This window comes from Prionailurus viverrinus, chromosome B3 (assembly GCF_022837055.1).
Source record: "Prionailurus viverrinus isolate Anna chromosome B3, UM_Priviv_1.0, whole genome shotgun sequence".
In the NCBI taxonomy this organism is placed as follows: domain Eukaryota; kingdom Metazoa; phylum Chordata; class Mammalia; order Carnivora; family Felidae; genus Prionailurus; species Prionailurus viverrinus.
The window spans coordinates 98,168,480-98,187,682 of NC_062566.1; the positions used below are offsets into that span (position 1 = coordinate 98,168,480).

Genomic DNA, 19,203 nt, shown 5'->3' on the forward strand with positions numbered 1-19,203 from the left:
AAATGAATAAAACCTGGAAGGCTTGTTTTACTAAAATACTGTAATAACTGTCCTTATCTTTGCTTCCTAGAAGAATAATTTTATTCCACAAGTGTACATATTTAAAATTTAGGTAAGATATTGCCAAAGTGCCGCTTCCAAAAGGATGTAAGGATAAATGTGCTCGCTACTAATTATTGGGAAGTGTTCCCACTGCTCTTGTCAGAACTGGTTGTTATTGATCTTCACGGCATTTGCCACTTTACTAGAGGAGTTCTACTTTAGTATGTTTATTTATTTATTGAAGTACAGTTGACACACAGTGTTACGTTAGTTTCAGGTATACAACATAGTGATCAACATCTCTATGTGTCATGCTGTGCTCACAAATGCAGCTACCATGTGTCACCATACAACACTATTACAGTACCATTGACTGTATTCCCTATGTTGCACCTTTTATCCCAGTGACTTATTCATCCCATAACTGGAAGCCTGTACCTCCCACTCCCCTTCAACCATGTTGTCCATCCCTGTATCCCTCTCCCCTCTGGCAACCACCAGTTTGTTTTCTGTATTTATGGGTCTGTTTTTGCTTTTTGTTCATTTGTTTCTTCCTTTGAATTGTTTTTTAGATTGTAATAAATGAAATCATGGTATTTGTCTTTCTCTCTTATTTTTTTTTAATTTTCAACGTTTATTTATTTTTGAGAGAGAGAGAGGCAGCACGAGCAGGGGAGGGGCAGAGAGAGACAGAGACAGAAACCAAAGCAGTCTCCAGGCTCCAAGCTGCCAGCACAGGGCCCGACACGGGGCTTGAACTCACGAACCGTGAGGTCATGACCTGAGCTGAAGTCGGACACTTAACCGCCTGAGCCACCCAGGCGCCCCTGTCTGACTTATTGCATTTAGCATAATACACTCTAGGTCTGTCCGCATTGCTGCAAATAGCAAAATTTCATTCTTTTTAATAGATGAGTAATATTCTATTGTATATATATACCACATCTTTATCTGTTCATCTACGGATACACACTTGTGTTGCTTCCATATCTTGGCTATTATAAATAATGCTGCAGTAAACATAGGGGTGCATATATCTTCTTGAACTAGTGTTTTTCATTTTCTTTGGGTAAATACCCAGTAGTGAAATTACTGGATCATATAGTATTTCTGTCTTTAATGTTTTGAGGAACCTCCATAGTGTTTTCCACAGTGGCTGCACCAATTTACATTCCCATGCACAAGGGTTCCTTTTTCTACACATCCTCACCAACACTTGGTGTGTTTATATTTTTACTTTTAGGTGTTGGGCATACAAAAACTTTGTTTTTATGTAGACGCACTATTAAACTTTTCCTTTATAGCTTCACCTTTATCATTTTTTTCATTTTCTTTTGCTTAAATCTTTAAATATCTGGAGTCTATTTTGACTGCAAAGTCACTTCTTTGGACTTCAGTCAGTTCCACAGATGATCATACAGATGAACTATGGGACATTCTGAGCTCAAGCCAGACTGGTTTTGACATAAATGAGCATTCCTAACAGTTTTGTGTATGTGCCATTTCAGATACAAGTGCTGGTTGAATCTGACCACTTCAAGGTTGCGGTCAATGATGCTCACTTGTTGCAGTACAATCATCGGATGAAAAATCTCCACGAAATCAGCAAACTGGGAATTTCTGGTGACATAGATCTCACCAGTGCTTCACACACAATGATATAATCTTACAGGGGAAGATTTAAAAAAATGAAATTGAATATGAACCCTTAGACATTTAAATCTCATGTTTACTGACTGAAAAATTTTACCTTTATTCATCGATGTCCTTCTTGTAAAATCACTCATTTAATAAACATTCTAAGAGTTACCTGTCTTCATATGTCATTTAATTGGGGCAATTTATTCTTTTTTTTTTTTTTTAAAGATTTTTTTTTTTTTAAGTGACCTCTGCACGCAACATGGGGCTCAAACTCACAACCCTGAGATCAAGAGTCGCACACTCCACTGGCTGAGCCAGCTAGGCATGGGCCAATTTATTCTTGATAATGCATAATGGACTCAGTGGAAAAGGAATATGTAGCAATATTAATACTGCATTAGAGTCTCCCAAAGTTTCCTATGCTTGCTAAAATAAGAAAATAGTATTTTAACCTCTGTGCGTTTCCATAAAAACCAGAAGATACTGCAAGGAAATCATTCTCCCATTCTCTTACTTAAGGAAATATATATTCAGAAAATAAGAAAAAAAGAAAAAGTTCAGGTTTTTGTTTTTTTTTTTTTTTTTACTGTTAGCATTCTGGTGTATTTCTTTTCATTCCTATTTTCTCTTTCTAAACTATACTTAGCTGTTTTCAAATATAGCTGTTTTGAAACCTTGCTGTAAGTTCTCTTGGTTTTTAGGAAATATTATATTTATAAAGGAAAAAAGCTCTTAATTGATCTATAATAAGCTTGAGAATTAATAGTTCCCATTGCCAACATTCTCAACCATGTCTTTCTGCCCTTCCTCATTATCAGCAAGCCCAAAGAGATTAACACAATTTCAAAACTAGGATGTAGTCATAGCACTTCAAAAGATCAAAATATTGTTTGGTCTATTGTTTCTATACTACCACCTCCTAGATATTTTATTATTACAAGGTGGGTTCCTCAGGAAGCAGAGATTAGAACACAATAGGTTTATGGCAGAGAATCTCACAATTAACAACTCGGGATGAGAAAGTACACAACTGGGCAGAGGAAGAAGTTGGGCATCAATGCCTCAGCCCACCCTGCAGGGGTTCTGAAGCTGGGATGATCCTTTGGAGCTGTCAAGAGGACACTTTGATCAGTGAGTAAATACAAGCCATCTGAGAAACAGTATGATCTTGGGTGAAGTGGCTGTCTTCATCTGAGGTAGTTTTCACACAGGGATGGTACCTGAAGCCTGTTTAGAAACACTTCTAGCAATTAAAGGAAAAAAATCTTTCCGTCCTAAAGAGGGATGTGAGCAGCACATCTTATTTGGAAAACTATGTTGGGGCACCTGGGTGGCTCAGTCAGTTAAGCATCCAACTCGATTTTGGCTCAGGTCATGATCTCACAGTTCATGAGTTCGAGCCCCTACATCGGGCTCTACACTGATAGCATGGAGCCTGCTTGGAATTCTCTCTCTCTCCCTCTCTCTGCCCCTCCCGTGTGTTCTCTCTCAAAACAAACTTTAAAAAATAATTAAAAAAAAGAAAACTATGTTAATTCCTTACTCTAACATTCTGATCTTGACTATTCCACAACTATGATTAAGTGGAAAAACTTGCTAAGTGGAAAAGCTATGGAAAAAAGAAGGGACTTGGTTTACACAAAATTACTGAAGTCCTGAGCCTTGGTTCCTTTGTCTATAAAATGGTAATACATCTTTTGTAGGGTTACTGTGATTGTTGAATAAATATTGTTTGCAAAGGGGTTGTTATATAGTGGTAGGTCCTCAATAAGTGGAAATTCCTTTTTTTTTTTCATTTTTGGAAAGATGTTTGTTCTGACCAGCTATATTCCTTCATTGTAACTTTAAGGATTTGCCTAATACCTCATAATTCTAGAGTCCAATAGCCCAAGAACACTGTCTAGTTGTAGGGCAAATTGATGGCTGCTACCCATCCATTCCCTGCTTCCTAATAGTCACAGTTTTATTCAGGTATAATCCTAGATAAAATAGGGAATCCTGATTAGGTAAAGACAATCCCTGGCTAAATTGCAAACGGAGATGTGGCATTAGATGGCCTAACCAGACTAAAGGAAAGAATATACATACTCTGATTACAACTGGCAGCCATTTTGTGACCCCAAAAGGACTCAGCCAAAGATAAGCTGACACCAAGGATAACAGAATGAACTGTGAATAGAATGTTTGACTATCATTGAGTTGTTGATTGCAAAGTGTCTGGAATCACCCTGACAACTCATGAAAATAATAAACTTGCTTGTTCGGGCTCCTGGGTGGCTCAGTTTATTAAGCATCTGACTCTTGATTTCGGCTCAGGTCATGATCTCACAGCTATGAGATCAAGCCCTGCACTGGGCTCCACACTGGGCGTGGAGCCTGCTTAAGATTCTCTCTCTCTCTCTCTCTCTCTGAAATAAACATTTAAAAATAAGTAAACCTTGTTATTTAGTTTGAGTTCATTTTACTATTACTAAACAGCCAAAAGTTCTCTGAATAGTACATCTTACTAAATCTACAAAAAAAAAAAAAAAAATGTTTACTGCCATTGTTTTTATTCTCATCTGCTTCATCCTTGAGGGCAAATTATTTTATTGTTATGTTGCATATTGCTTTATATAGATTCTAAGTCTTTGGGTTACCTTGCACCAACCTCTTTTGCATGCTTATATGCCTGGGCCCTTAAAACATATGCTTCTTTGTTCTGCGTGTCTTGCTTGAATTATTCATTAACTGGCTATTGGAGCTGCTTTTCTCTTTGGTAAGACTAGGACATTCTTCTAAGCCAACACCTCACATAGCCTAACTGTTCATATGAACTTGATAATAAATACTATCTTTCCCACAAGCCTAACATACCTTTCTCTGATAACAGAAGTGGATGTGTTTCTTTTCTTTTTGAAAACCCCTAATATTACAAGTTTATCTATAAAGTTGCTGCTTGTTTGGCTAATGCCTCCAATCCTAACTTATTTAGAGGCAGAAATAACTGGAACCAGGTCTGATTACAAGCTTTAGCTACTATGACTCTTCTTGGTACTCTGTTATTCTCATGGCCCTGTTGTCTACAATCTTATAATGAAGAGTTTTATAAAAGAGAAAATATTTCAAACACATTAAGTGATTGATATAATTTTCTTCAAGGGAAGAAGGCATCTCCTTAGGTTGTCAGTCACATCAAGGGGAAAATGAAAACAAAAAGGGAAAGATTTAATGAGCCCCTCTAATAGTTTAAGCATTTGAAACTTCAGCATGTAAACTGACTTTAGATTCCAGAAATCTCATTTAAAGAAACACAGTACACCCTGGAAAATGCAATATGCAAAGCTGTTTAACATCAAATTTTTTTTTTTTAACGTTTATTTATTTTTGAGACAGAGAGAGACAGAGCATGAATGGGGGAGGGTCAGAGAGAAGGAGACACAGAATCTAAAACAGGCTCCTGGCTCTGAGCTGTCAGCACAGAGCCCGACGCGGGGCTCAAACTCACAGACCGCGAGATCATGACCTGAGTCAAAGTCGGATGCTTAACCAACTGAGCCACCCAGGCGCCCCTGACATCAACAAATTTAAGAGTCCAAACCAGAAATAAAGTATAAAAAGATGCAAATATTTCTGTCAAAGTTTAATATTATATTTTGATTAAACTGAAGAATGTTCATAAGCTCTATGTTAGTACACTTAGCTTTAAGCTTATACATTTTAAACAAGAGAGGCGAGGTGATGTACATTTTTTATTCTGCATAGTTAATGTACAAAATATTCCCACTTCCCTTGAAAAACACTATAGTATCTAAAACAAACTTTGATGAACACTGAATGTTAAAAAATTTTATGACACTATATAAATTGAATAGAAGTGAATACATACTCTTTAATTTTTCAAAATGCTAAGAATATATCACAGCACTGATAATATGAAAAAAAAATTTGGATTCATTTTTAAATTCAAAATTCTTCTGGATGTTCTTCACTGAGGGGCCTTAGAGGTGAAAAGGTAATCAAGTTACCACCAAAGGAAATGTGTCTGCCATGATCTGGATGTCTCCTCTCCACCTGAGTGAATGTATTACCACAGTTTAGGCCTGGCTGGAGAATAAATTCAGAGAAGTCACTACATCACGTCTTTCACCAATTAAGTCTTCAACAATGCAATTTAATAGGTTAATTAATAACATAAATAACACGTTTTATATATAATAATACAATTATTACTAGCACAATGAATTTGCTACTTTCCAGTAGATCTAATTTCTTTTTTTTTTTTTTAATTTTTTTAACGTTTATTTATTTTTGAGACAGAGAGAGACAGAGCATGAACGGGGGAGGGTCAGAGAGAGGGAGACACAGAATCTGAAACAGGCTCCAGGCTCCAAGCGGTCAGCACAGAGCCCGACGCGGGGCTCGAACTCACGGACCGCGAGATCATGACCTGAGCTGAAGTCGGCCACTTAACCGACTGAGCCACCCAGGCGCCCCGGCGGTAGATCTAATTTCAATATATACTTTTTTAATTGAAGAGGTATATCAGGTATATATGCCTTAAAGGTGACTAGTAATATGTAAATGTACTTCAGCAGTATATGTAGGATGAATAAAATTAAGACCATATCTTAAGCCACTTACACAGATTCCACAAGTCCTAATCCATATAACTATACTTAATAGGCTTTTTACTAATGTGATCCTGCTAGAATCTGTTTCTTTTGTTCCCCCTTGAGCCCTATTTCAGGTTCAAGTGATGCTACAGACTAATAATCTGGGTCTATAAAAGGTGGACCTATAAAAATATAAAAAAAGTCTAAGTTCTAATATTTACGAAAGTGGAAAAGAATTCACAGGGAGACTAAATTCTAAAGTACTAAGATTTGGGGCGCCTGGGTGGCTCAGTCGGTTAAGCACCTGACTTTGGCTCAGGTCATGATCTCGCGGTCTGTGAGTTCGAGCCCCGCGTGGGGTCTGTGTTGACAGCTCGGAGCCTGGAGCCTGTTTCAGATTCTGTGTCTCCCTCTTTCTCCCTCCTCCCCCGCTCATGCTCTGTCTCTCTCTTCTCAAAAATAAACGTTAAAAAAAAAAAAAAAATAAGTACTAAGATTTATCAACAAGATAATATAGAAGATAGATAACTGTGAAGCACTTTTAATCATAGTATTAGTACAAAATGAAATATTATGATACATTAATTTCCAGATTTAATTATAATATCATATATGTCAGAACCAAGCATTCGGAGTTCATATCTGGGAACAGGATTATATCAGATTTGTATAAATTGGCCTTATGCTGAAATCCCTGACTCTAAGATCAAGAAAGCACCGAGTATGGGCCATAATGATACACTTCATTCTGCTGAGACGCAAGGCGGCACAGAAGCCTGAACATAAAGAGGGCATCTTTGAAAATAATGAAGGCCAACATATACAGAAGTCCTTAAGGAATTAGGGGCTTAAGGAAGCCAAGTATTTGCCAGGCTTCATGAGGTTAACAAAATTATTGTTCTTTTATCCTACATTTGCCTTAATGAATTTTTTATATTCTGAGATCAAAGATTAGTAAACCAAGACCATTTCCTGACCTATTTTAGCAGGTGGCCCTGGAAAATTTCAAGGTAAGGCTATAAACCAGGGTTGTCAACCTGGCTACACATTAGAATCACCTGATAATGGTCCTACTCCAGACTGTTGGAATAAAAATATCTGGGGGTAGGGCTGAAAACCAGTGCCATAAACACTTAGTAAGCAAGAAAGCACTCTTTCATTCATGCCAGTGACAGCATCATGAACATGAATCAGACAGCTCTGCCTAAAAAGGAATTTACAGTTCATAAGGGAAATAGATTCCCAAAATTATAATCCATTTCAGGAATATAATATATTCATATTACACTATTAATAAGAGATTAAATGTGTGCATTGTACACCTATATCTATATATATAAATCAACAGGGGAGAGATGAGAGCTTTTCTAGGAAGGCTTCACAGAAGGGTCAAGGTTTAAACTAGATACAGAGGCAAGAGGTCAGCAAAAGTAAAGGCTGGGGAGCCTCTAAACAGAATACGACATAAATATAGTAATCTAAAAGAATTAAAATGAAAATAACCAATGATAACTGAAGGTAGGATAGACATTATCTTCCTAACTGTACATTTCTAAAGGCAGAAACCTTGCCTTATTTTTTCTTGCATCACTTAGAAACACCCAGCATAAGCCAAGCTACATATTAGATATATAAGTATTAAGCCAGTTTGTCATAACAAATTTGAAACATAAATGTTTTGGGAAATAAATCTTCAGAATTTAGTATTAGAATATGCTATATTTTAAAGTATATAAACATGGATAACATGGATTTCACAGTACATGCAACAAAAACATGGAAATTTTAAACCAACTTTGCACATATACTGAAAAGTGAGTAGTACCATTTTATAAAACAAATCTAGAATATAAAGGAATTTTTCAAATTAAGTTGGAAAACTTACCGAATCAAGAAGATGGCATTCAGTAGTGAGACTTTTAGTATCAAACAGTACTGAAAAACAAAAAATAATTTTTAACTTTTAAAGAATATCCTCACAGTCAAGGGTTAGAAATGGACAACACCTGAAAAAGACAAAAAGTTCCATATATGAAATGCTATAACAAAAACATAGGTCATCTTATGCTGTGGCATTTTTTTTTTTCCTTAATGTTTATTTAATTTTGAGAGAGAGAGACAGAACTTGAGCAGGGGAATGGCAGAGAGAAAGGGAGACACAGAATCTGAAGCAGGCTCCAGGCTCTAAGCTGTCAGCACAGAGACCAACGCAGGCTCGAACCCACGAACCATGAGATCATGACCTGAGCTGAAGTCCGATGCTTAACCGACTGAGCCACCCAGGTGCCCCAGTGCTATGGCATTTTTAAAAATGTACTTGAATTTTTTAGTAAAATTCTTATCCTTAAATTCAGTATAAAGAGTCTTCTACAAACAAATCTCACGTTTGTGATATTAAAGGTACCACTGGGCGTCCAGGTTGGTGAATATCTGGAGATTCGGGGAGAGTGGTGCATTTGGAGGGTATAGAAGCTTTGTACCCTTTCCCCATACCTTGCCCTATGCATCTCTTTCACATGGCTATTCCTGAGTTACATCCTTTTATAATAAACAGGTAATAAACCAAAGTTTAGGGGATTAAAAAAAACAAGGTACCTGAAAGATGCTAGCTGGAGTACATTAAATGTCTGGCCAAGGTTATGTTTATTTTGCTTTAGGCCCCAGCCAGAAAAACACCATTGAGTAGCAGATGAAAACAGCAGGTGAAACTATCGCACATTATACTATAACAAAAATACAAGAGCCATTTCGTATTGCAGAACAATCATAACAAAGTAGATAGGAAAAAGGCAATATGGAAGAAAAATAGGGCATTCTGAAGAAAGGTTTGAGGATGTGCGTTGAAAAGGACGTGAAGTAAAAAAATAATAAACTTCAGGGAATTTCTCTGAGTCTGCACAAACAATGAAGACTGCAAATAGGTCTGATGCAAAATGCTACTTAGTTCCAACATGGATTAGTTTTTAATAGGTCTACTTCAAAAGGTTTGAGGTGTAGAGTGGGATTCTACAAAACATACTAATTCTCATAAGGTATTTACTATGAATGTCCAGTTTTTCAACACTTATTCTTAGAAACTGGTACCCTGAAGTATTTATGATAATCTGTGTATTAGTCCAAATTCATTTATTTAACAAAGTGTCATCTAAATATATTTAAAAGACCTCACCTGACTGAGAAATTTTAGTTTCCTCTTCCTGTAAGATATTATTTTGTGATGCTGTATTTTTTTCAGGGCTGCTCATTAAAACATCCTGTGCTGTAACCGAAGAATTTAGTTCCATTCTTTCCACATCATCTGAAATTTCTTCCTTTTTGTTATCATTAATATCATCTCTCACTTCACCAGCAGGTAGAGGCAAACTCATTCTTTCACTGGGTAAACGATCCATCTCAAAGCTTATCTTGTTTGTACCCTGGAAGTAAAAAAATACTTTTACATTTAATTACCAAAAATTGGAACAAATAGAAAAAGTTTTGTTGCTATTCAAAATAAAAACAGAAGAATGACATTTGGAACATAGGCTAAAGAACATTGTAAATCCCACTATGTTGCTTCTTGAACAATTAGTTCAAAGAATATTATAGCAACAGTATGATTGAAGTAAACTTTCTCAGCAAGTGTCCATGATACTCCAATTTAGTGACTGGCAAACATTTTTTTGTGCAGGGCCAGATGATAAGTATGTTAGGCTTTGTGAACCACAGAATCTCTGCCACAACTACTCAACTCTACCGCTGTACTGTGAAAGTAGCCAGATATAATATGTAAGTGTGGTTGGGTTATAATAAAACTTTATTTACAATAATAATTTTGATGGCAGTTAAAGAACACAAAATGGCACTATAGTTTCAAACAAGCCAAAGGTCTTTAAAACAAGAATTATCATTTTATATGACTGATATAGATTTAGATTTCCAGAATGGAAATTCTGGGAGTGGTTTACAGAGTTACTATACATAATGACATAAACTGCTATCTACTACACTGGAATCGAACTTACATAATTTACTTCGATTAAATCTTGTAATCCAGGACACGGAGTATCTTCTATGCTGTTCCAAAAAAAAAGAAAAAAGCAGCACTGTAATCAGATAATTAAACACACTGCTATCTTTTTACTTGTGTTTGATATTGTCCCTCATGAGTCAAAGATGGATCCGGTCCAAGCAGACCTGGTCCAAATAGGCTAGTTGTGGACCACAGCTACAAGCAGGATGGCCACAAAAACCAGAAAGCTCACAGCCGGTTACCATGCTGTTCAGTCCACCAGCAATCTTTTGAACCTCAGTCAAATCCAGAGCTATACACATACTAGAGAAAGGTTAGAATAAAGCCAACTCCTGGGAGTGTGGAAGCAACAACTCAGTTACCTATAGCTGGAGCTGGCTACATTCACTTGTTTGCTACAGCATAATATATTCCAATCTCAAAGTTCATAACTTGTATTCATTAGAAATATCTGTCTCAACCTCTTGCAAGTCATTTTTTTAAAAAAAAATCCTATTTTTCCAGTTTTCAACTTCACCTCACAAAGTTGTTTATGTGTAAGTTGCTCTTTCAGGATTATTTTTGGGAATTAAGTAAAAGATTTTTTAAAGAGTACTTGAATTATCACTTAAATACAATGATGGACCTTCTCAGCACAAGATTAAACTAGAGATATATAAAGCAAAGTAACTTGCATTTAAGAAATGACAATAAATTGGTATTTTATAACCCAGATTTCTACAATATTTAGTTCCCACAAAGGTTAAATATACCTTGGTTTATACTAAAAATTAGAAATCTTAAAATATGTTCCATGAAATATTTAAGAGCAAAACTTTCACTTGTTTCCTCTACTTCAATTCGTAGGTGTTCTTTATTTTACTTTTTTGACAGCCTTCTCTGCTGTGATGGCTAAGTATTCAATGCTATCCCGTCTCCAGATTAATAATAAATCCAATAGTCCTCTCTTGGCTCCAGATGATAATTTTATTTCCTACTTACCTTAAAGTATCTTTTTTTCCTATCAGATTTCTGGTATCTTTATGTTCCACCAACAAGGACTATATAGATAATTTTGATGCATTTGTAGCAGAAAGAATACAGGGAGCATCCAATTTTACCAATTATAAGCTGAATTTGGGTAAGTTACTAACTTTTCAAGTTACTAACTTGAAAAATGGAGATCTAATACCTCACAGGGTTGTTTTGAGAATTAAATGAGATAATACATGTTAATAACCTAGAACCATGTCTAGCCCATAATTCTTCAGTACACATTAGCTCTCCCTTATTTATGCTCTGTTATCTGTGAAGATAGCAATCTCAAGGTACTTTCTATAGAAAGTACAAAAGTGCCTACCTCTCAAGGACCCTGTAGGGAGGCATCAAACACTGCTGTTTTGTAAATGATGAAAATGAAGCTAAGTGAGTTAACTTATCCCAAAGTTTCACAGCTAGTATGTATGCCATAGAGCTGGTTTTGAGCTCAGATTTATCAAGCACCAAAGCCACAATGTGTTTAACACCAAAGGACACTGTATTGTTTCCTTTCTTCGTAGTTCTGCAGAATTTATTCTGCCCATCTAAATATAACCAATTACCGATCAGAAATTGTAAGCCTTAGTTCCCTCATTTAGGAAACAGAAGTAGTTTCTATATGTCACAGGGTCATTGTGAAATCTAATAAAAAATACAGGTCTTGCATATTTTACCAGGTTAACAATCTGAAATGATATTTAATGTCAGCATCTGTTGTAGTCTAGATAATAACACATGAAGGAATACCTGTTTTTAGGAATAGCTGAAAGCAAAGTCTCCTTATCAACATGTCCACATGTGGTACTTGAAGGATCAGGATTCTGTGGTGACACAGTTTGTCTCAGAACGCCCATCTTAGACCTGTTCTCAGACACAGCTTTGCTGACAGACTTAGGTGTCCTAAGTCTTTGAGAAAGACGTTCAGAAGAGATAGAAAGTCCTAGAAGATGAAAGAAATCATCTCAATACCAAAAATTTCCTTCATTCACTTTTCATTACAACAAGGAAGACAGTGCAAGTTCTTCCTATTACCCTACCAACTAGCCTCCTCCTCCAGTAAAATGTCTGTTAAAGACAAATGCCTGGGACTTTCGGTTAAAGATAGTACTGAACACACACATTAGATTCTGTTTCTTCTTGACATCCCACTACTTGACGCAGTAACAGAGATCATCTTAAAAGGCAGAATGTCACAAGGACAAAGAATCTTTTTTTTTTTTTTTTAAACTCAGTGGCTTTTTAAACCTGAAATACAATTTTCCAGGACAAAGGGAACTAAAAGAGAGACAACGATAGTAAGAAAAATTCAGAAGCTGTAATGTAGATGAGTGAGTAGGTTATTACTTACTAGACCCAAGAAAATAAATCCTAAGTCACAGTCAGGAAAGAGGAGAATCAACCCAATTTATACCATAACACCCCTCAAAACAACTGGTGGCCTCAAGTATCTCTGAAAGCAGAGATGAAAATGGAGCTAAAAACAGGAAAAACAAAGTCAGTTTAAAGAACAAGTGGAATCCTTTCCTTATTCTGCACAGGTATTCAACATGCTCCTTGCCACCACCCAAACCAGAAAAAGAGAGGGTTATTTCCTGAAAAAGGTGGAACAGAAGGTCTCTGAGTTAGGGGATACCAGGTAAGGTTGAGATGGGGACTATGTGGAAAAAGGGGATCTGGTGAGTATTTACAAACTATTGAGACATTCAGTTTTTTCCTCCCACCTGGCCCCTGAAAGGCTGGTAGCCAGAATTCTATCTTCTAGGCAGCAGACTGAAAGAGTCTTCTCTGGGGAATCTGACTAGCACATGAGAACAGACTTCAATATAGTGATGTGTAGGGTCCCAGTGTTATGGTACAGCTAAATCACATGACAGTAAAGACCACATCACCCAAGTGCTGCTGTGCAGAGACCCACTCTTAACCACAAGCAGGCAGTCAATGATCGCCAGACACCCAAGGAAAGCCTCTAATATGAGAGATGGAAACCAAAACCAAACAGACAATGGGCACCTGGGTGGCTCAGTCAGTTAAGCACCCGACTTTGGTTCAGGTCATGATCTTGTAGCTGGTAGGTTCCAGCCCCACATCGGGCTCTGTGCTGACAGCTCAGAGTCTGGAGCCTGCTTCAGATTCTGTGTCTCCCTCTCTTTCTGCCCCTCCCCTGCTCACACTGTTTCTCTCTTTCTCTCTAAAAAATAAATCATAAAAAAAAAAAAAAAAACCAAAACCAAAACCAAAAGAAAACACCCCAAACAGACAAAAGTATCTTGGAACAAATACTGACTCTACAGGGGAATGAAAACATAAAAGCTATCATTAACATCCTCAGAAAGGTAAGACAATACACTTACCAAACCAGTACAGAATGTTATAAAATGGAACATTCCGAGAATGAGAAAGAGCTCTTGGGAATTTAAACCATGAGAAGAAAACAAGACAAAACAAAGCATACCACCATGAGAGCCAATATGAAAGTTGAGGAAATCCAGGAAGTAGAAAATGGCAAGTACAGGAAAAATTATAAAAATAGCCTATTTCCCAGGAAAAAAATAAAATAGGTATTTCTGAAAGAAAGATCCAAGATAACCAAGGAGAGTAAATCATAGGAACAATTCAAGAAAAAAAAAAATCTATATCTTCAGAGAGAGGGCTTCAAACAACTCCAGATTCTAAGACTCCTATAAGAACTAAAAGTGGTTGTCCCTAGGGAGAAACAAATGGGATGAGAGGGGCTTTTGGGGGGACTTCTGTTCTGTAACAGGCCTCATATGAACTAAGTGCTCTGTAAATAAAACTCAATTTTAACAAGATAGTGTTGGGCCATGAACCTTAATCTCCCCAGTCAGAAGTGCCACACTGGGTCCATGAAAGAACAGACAGTGATGAGTTCATAGTAATGGAAACTAGTAGGATCCTCAGGAAGTTAGTGGCAAGGAGCCACGTTACTAGCAGGAGGCAATTCCTCCTGCCAGTGGAAGTGAAGCTGCTTAGAGTGGAAGCTGCTAGTGGAAGTGAAGCTGCTTAGAGTAAAGCAAACAAGCCAGACCACACCAGGTATGATACCTAAATTGACAGGAAGATTATAATATACTTGAGGTGATAAATTTACATTTTAATGTAAATATCAGATAACAGCTCAAGCTTATTTTCAGAAAACTTCCCAGTAGACACAGTGAAATAGGGAAAAAAACATCCCTTCAGCTGATTAGTACTTGAAGAGGACTTGGACCCTTTCTCCCTGAAAACAAACATCTATGGGCACCTGGATGGCTCAGTCAGTTAAGCATCCAACTCTTGATTTCAGCTCAAGTCATGATCTCAGGGTTGTGAAACTGAGCCTCATGTAGGGCTCTGCACTGACAGTGAGGGGCTGGCTTGGGATTCTCTCTCTCTCTCTCTCTCTCTGCCCCTCCCCTGCTCTCTCTCTCTCTTTCAAAATAAACATTAAAACAAACATCTAGCACTTAAAGCACTGATAAAGTTTCTACTGAGATTTACAGATTACTTCAGCTATGACCTCTCGTTACATGATGTATATATAAATAATTCCAATCTAGATATATAAATTCAATCTAATAAAGATAGCCTATGGGGCGATTGGGTGGCTCAACTGGTTGAGCAACCGACTCTTGATTTAGGCTCAGGTCATGATCTCACAGCTAGTGAGTTTGAGCCCTGCATCTGGCTCCGTGCTAACAGCGCAGAGCCTGCTTGGGATTCTCTCTCATTCTCTCTCTCCCTCCTGTGCTCACACATTCTGTCTCTCTCTCTCAAAATAAAGAAACTTACAGAAGACCATGGGGGAGGGGAAGGAAAAAAAAAAGTTAGAGAGGGAGAGAGCCAAACCATAAGAGACTCTTAAAAACTGAGAATAAACTGAGGGTTGATGGGGGGTGGGAGGGAGGGATGGGTGGCATTGAGGAAGGCACCTGTTGGGATGAGCACTGGGTGTTGTATGGAAACCAATTTGACAATAAATTTCATATTAAAAAAAAAAGTTTAAAGATAGCCTATGAAAAATAGCTATTGGGGGTGCCTGGGTGGTTCAGTCCATTGAGTGACTGACTTTGGCTCAGGTCATGATCTCACAGTTCATGAGTTCAAGCCACACTGTCAGTGTGGAGCCTGCCTGGGATTCTCTCTCTCTCCCCCTCTTTCTGCCCCTCCCCCACTCACATGAGCATGCTTTCTCTCTCTAATAAATAAAAACTTAAAAAAAATAGCTATTAAAAATTGTAAAAGAAAATCATAAGATCAGAGTTAGAAATCAGTTAGAAAATCATAAGAATGTTTTCTTAAAGTATTAATAGCTGGTTTCACTGGAATGCTTTTAAATTAGGAAATTAGTACATTTATTGTATTTCATAAAATCTGAGCAAAAGTTTTAATACAAATGAAAATTAAACCAAACCCACTTTCCAATGAAGCACACACAGTTGTGCTTCATTTTAAAGCACAACTAAAGAAGTATGATGATTTTAATGCCTAAGATGCTTTGCATCTTAAATTCTAATCCAACTAACCTGAAGAAAATCACCTAACTTCTCATGTTTTTATCATGTCCCTTACCACTTGGGATCCTGTGACCTACTCCACAGGATTGTGGGGTTAAGTGGTAATAACTGATGTGAAATCACTTAGGAAACACAAAATCCATTTTAGAAGATTGGTCACATTTAAAGTAATCTAATCATACACATCACAATGTGCCTTGCATGGGTTTGTGAGAGCATAGTCTATCTTCCACACCCACAGAGAGTTTATAGGCCTTCGTGTGAAAACTACTTTATACCTCTTATACAAGCTCCCATCTAACCCAAATATTTCTCTCAAGGAGTCTTAGCAAAAAATCTAACCTGAGAAGGATTTAACGGGACTTTCAATTCTGAAAAATCCAGCATCAAACACTATTGTATCAACTTCCTTTGGCATTACAGAGGCCGCTGCCTCCACATGTTCTTCCTTCTTCATTCTCTCTCTCATTGCATTTTTTATGGCAGCTAGGCGATTTCTAGCTGCAATTCTTCCATCATCCTCTTTGGATTTACTTGCTACACCTGAGACAACTTTTTTCTGCAAAGAGAAATTATGACATTTATTAAAGCTACTCATTATCATCTTACAAGAAAAACAAAGCACGCATAGCTATTTAACACATTTGGGGTGCCTGGGTGGCTCAGTCAGTTGAGCCTCGGACTCTTGATTTCGGCTCTGGTGCCAGGGGTCAAAAGGTAAAGGACAAAGTCCCTGCTCTCGAGGAGTTCACAGCTTAAGGGAAGGGCTCGATGTGGACATTAAAAAGAATAAATGTCATGATACAGACAAAATCAGACAACTGTAAGAGAATACCAGGCTATCACCTAAATCAATCCTAAGAGTCATCCAGAAAGGTTATAGGAAGTAGCACTGAGCTGGAATCACAGTTAGCCAGGCTACAAGACCAGGCGAAGAAAGGGTTGGAACGTGCAAAAAATAGCATGTTTGCAAAGCCAGAAGTGAAAGAAAGCATAGCAGAGCTGGGAGGTAACAACAGATAGATTTTAAAATCCCTTGCATGTAACCATTTTAAAGAGCCACATTTATACAGAGGACAAAGAAATAGAGTTTATCGATGACTTCTTTTTTTTTTTAACCAGTTCTTTTTTTTTTTTTTTTCAACGTTTTTATTTATTTTTGGGACAGAGAGAGACAGAGCATGAACGGGGGAGGGTCAGAGAGAGAGGGAGACACAGAATCGGAAACAGGCTCCAGGCTCCGAGCCATCAGCCCAGAGCCTGATGCGGGGCTTGAACTCACGGACCACGAGATCGTGACCTGGCTGAAGTCGGACGCTTAACCGACTGCGCCACCCAGGCGCCCCTATCGATGACTTTTAATCAGGAGATTAACATTATCGGCTTTGTGTTTCAAAAGGTCATTCTGTCTATAGCCTGGAGAATGGAGAACTGACTGGAGGTTACAAGTCAGTTAGGAAGGAGACTATTGCACTGATACTGGGTAAAGATGATAGTAATTAGATTAAGGAGGAGGAATGGAAAAGCCATGAATGGCTTCAAGAGATATGTTAAGGGGGAGAACTGAGAGGACTTAGCAATCTATTGGATGTGTGGAGGGTAGAGATGGTGAAATAGAGAAAGGACTAAAGAAGATACCTCAGACACCTGGTGGGAATATCATTCTCTGAGACAGAAATATCAATGTGTGTGCAGATGACTTCAGTTTGGGACTTTTTTTTTTTTTTAATCGTTTTAATGTTTATTTTTGAGAGAGAGAGAGACACACACAGAGTGCAAATGGGGGAGGGGCAGAGAGAGAGGCACAGAATCTGAAGCAGGCTGCAGGCTCTGAGCTGTCAGCCCCGATGTGGGGCTCAAACCCATGAACCGTGAGATCATGACCTGAGCTGAAGTCGGACGCTTAAGTGACTGAATCACCCAGGTGCCCCGAGGCATACTGATTTCAAGTTTTATGGAGTCAGGATATATAGAGGTAGAGCTTAGCAGTACATGTGGTTTGAAATACAGATTTGGGACTCATCACAGGATGGGGAAGATTGCACAGAAAAAATGTGGAAGGAAAGAAGAGAGTTGAGGTAGGTATAAGAGTATCACAAACATTTAAGGGATAAATGGAAAAACAAACATACAAACATGACTGAAAATGGGCACAGAGACAGGAGGAAAAATTAGAATATAATTTCAAGAAAGAGGGAATCAACTGTATTTAATCCTGCAGAAGGATTAGATTTTATAATTAAGTAAGTGTCTAATAACTCAGCAACTAGAGAATCAATACCCCTGGTGATAACTGTTCTAGAGGCATCAAGAAGGGTGAAGTTGACTTGCAGTGAGTTGGAGAGAGAAGTGAGGACCAAAACAGTAACCGCAGAGTACAGACAACTTTTCCAGGAAACTTATCTGTGATTCGGAGATAGGAACATCACAGGTTTAAGGGTTTTTTAATGTAAGCAAAGCTAAGACTCTCAAACATGTCTAAAAACTGATGGAAAAGAGAGAGGAAGAGAGGAAAAAAAGGCTAATTGATGGAGTGACAGATCGATGAATAAGTAAGAGGGAAGAGGATCAAAGTATAGGTATTAATTTTACTTTATTTGTTTGTAATCTTAATAGTAGCCTGTAAAATAGAGTAAGAGGAGAGAGACACCTGGTGATAAGGGACAGAATTACAAGGCTCTGATATAACGCTATCTGCAGCACTGATGATGTTCATGTTTCCAGGACTGAGTACTCAATAAGAAATACCCATGGTAGCTTCAAGTTGTCCCAGCATTCTTCACTGTTTAGCAGATTTGAAATTCATTCAATTAATTTAGTCACTGTCCTCAGCGTCCTTGTCATGAGACTTCATTAGTCAAATAATTTGGTAATAAATTCTTTTAAATTCTTATTTATTTATTTTTGAGAGAGACAGAGAGAGCATGTACACGTGTGCGAATATGAGCAGGGGAGGGGCAGAGAGAAAGGGAGAGAGAGTCCCAAGCAGGTTCCACACTCAGCTTGGAGTCTGACGGGACTTGATCTCATGACCATGAGATCATGACCTGAGCTGAAATCAAGGGTTGGACACTTAACAGACTAAGCCATCCAGGTACCCCTGTAACAGGTTCTTTTAATACTCTACTATCTTAAGTCCCTAAGATAGGATTTAAAACAGACATTTTATTTGGGTTACATAAGAATAAAGTACTAAACTAGAAACCTAATTCTATAACCAAAGGTATTCTTCTAAAATATAAAGAGGGGTGCCTGGGTAGCTCAGTTGGTTAAGCACATCTGACTCTTGATTTCGGCTCAGGTCGAATCTCAGATCTCATGGTGGTGAGATCGAGCCCCTCGTTGGGCTCTGCACTGGGCATACAGCCAGCTTGGAATTCTC

At 37.8% G+C, this 19,203-nt stretch overlaps 2 protein-coding genes across 5 annotated transcripts in view; one reads left to right on the forward strand and one right to left on the reverse strand.

The window, feature by feature from the left end:
* Positions 1-19,108, forward strand: part of LGALS3 (galectin 3) — a 34,629-nt gene extending 15,521 nt beyond the window's left edge. The window contains exons 6-8 of one of the 2 annotated variants that reach the window (XR_007153083.1): positions 1,551-1,815; positions 12,409-12,411; positions 19,096-19,108. Coding sequence is in view for 1 of the 2 variants with exons in the window: in XM_047863370.1 (XP_047719326.1) it covers positions 1,551-1,706 (156 nt within the window). In the remaining variant the exon portion in view is untranslated. Of the gene's footprint in view, positions 1-1,550; positions 1,852-12,408; positions 12,412-19,095 lie in introns of those variants that run through there. The other variant, XM_047863370.1, reaches the window with a different exon arrangement.
* Positions 5,186-19,203, reverse strand: part of DLGAP5 (DLG associated protein 5) — a 40,797-nt gene continuing 26,779 nt past the window's right edge. Inside the window, exons 14-19 of one of the 3 annotated variants that reach the window (XM_047863368.1) lie at positions 16,164-16,380; positions 12,055-12,247; positions 10,283-10,334; positions 9,448-9,694; positions 8,164-8,213; positions 5,186-5,736 (exon numbers count right to left, since the gene is read on the reverse strand). In XM_047863368.1, the coding sequence (XP_047719324.1) occupies positions 5,629-5,736; positions 8,164-8,213; positions 9,448-9,694; positions 10,283-10,334; positions 12,055-12,247; positions 16,164-16,380 (867 nt within the window). In that variant the 3' untranslated portion in view covers positions 5,186-5,628. Of the gene's footprint in view, positions 5,770-8,163; positions 8,214-9,447; positions 9,695-10,282; positions 10,335-12,054; positions 12,248-16,163; positions 16,381-19,203 lie in introns of all 3 variants that reach the window. The other 2 variants (XM_047863367.1, XM_047863369.1) reach the window with 2 other exon arrangements.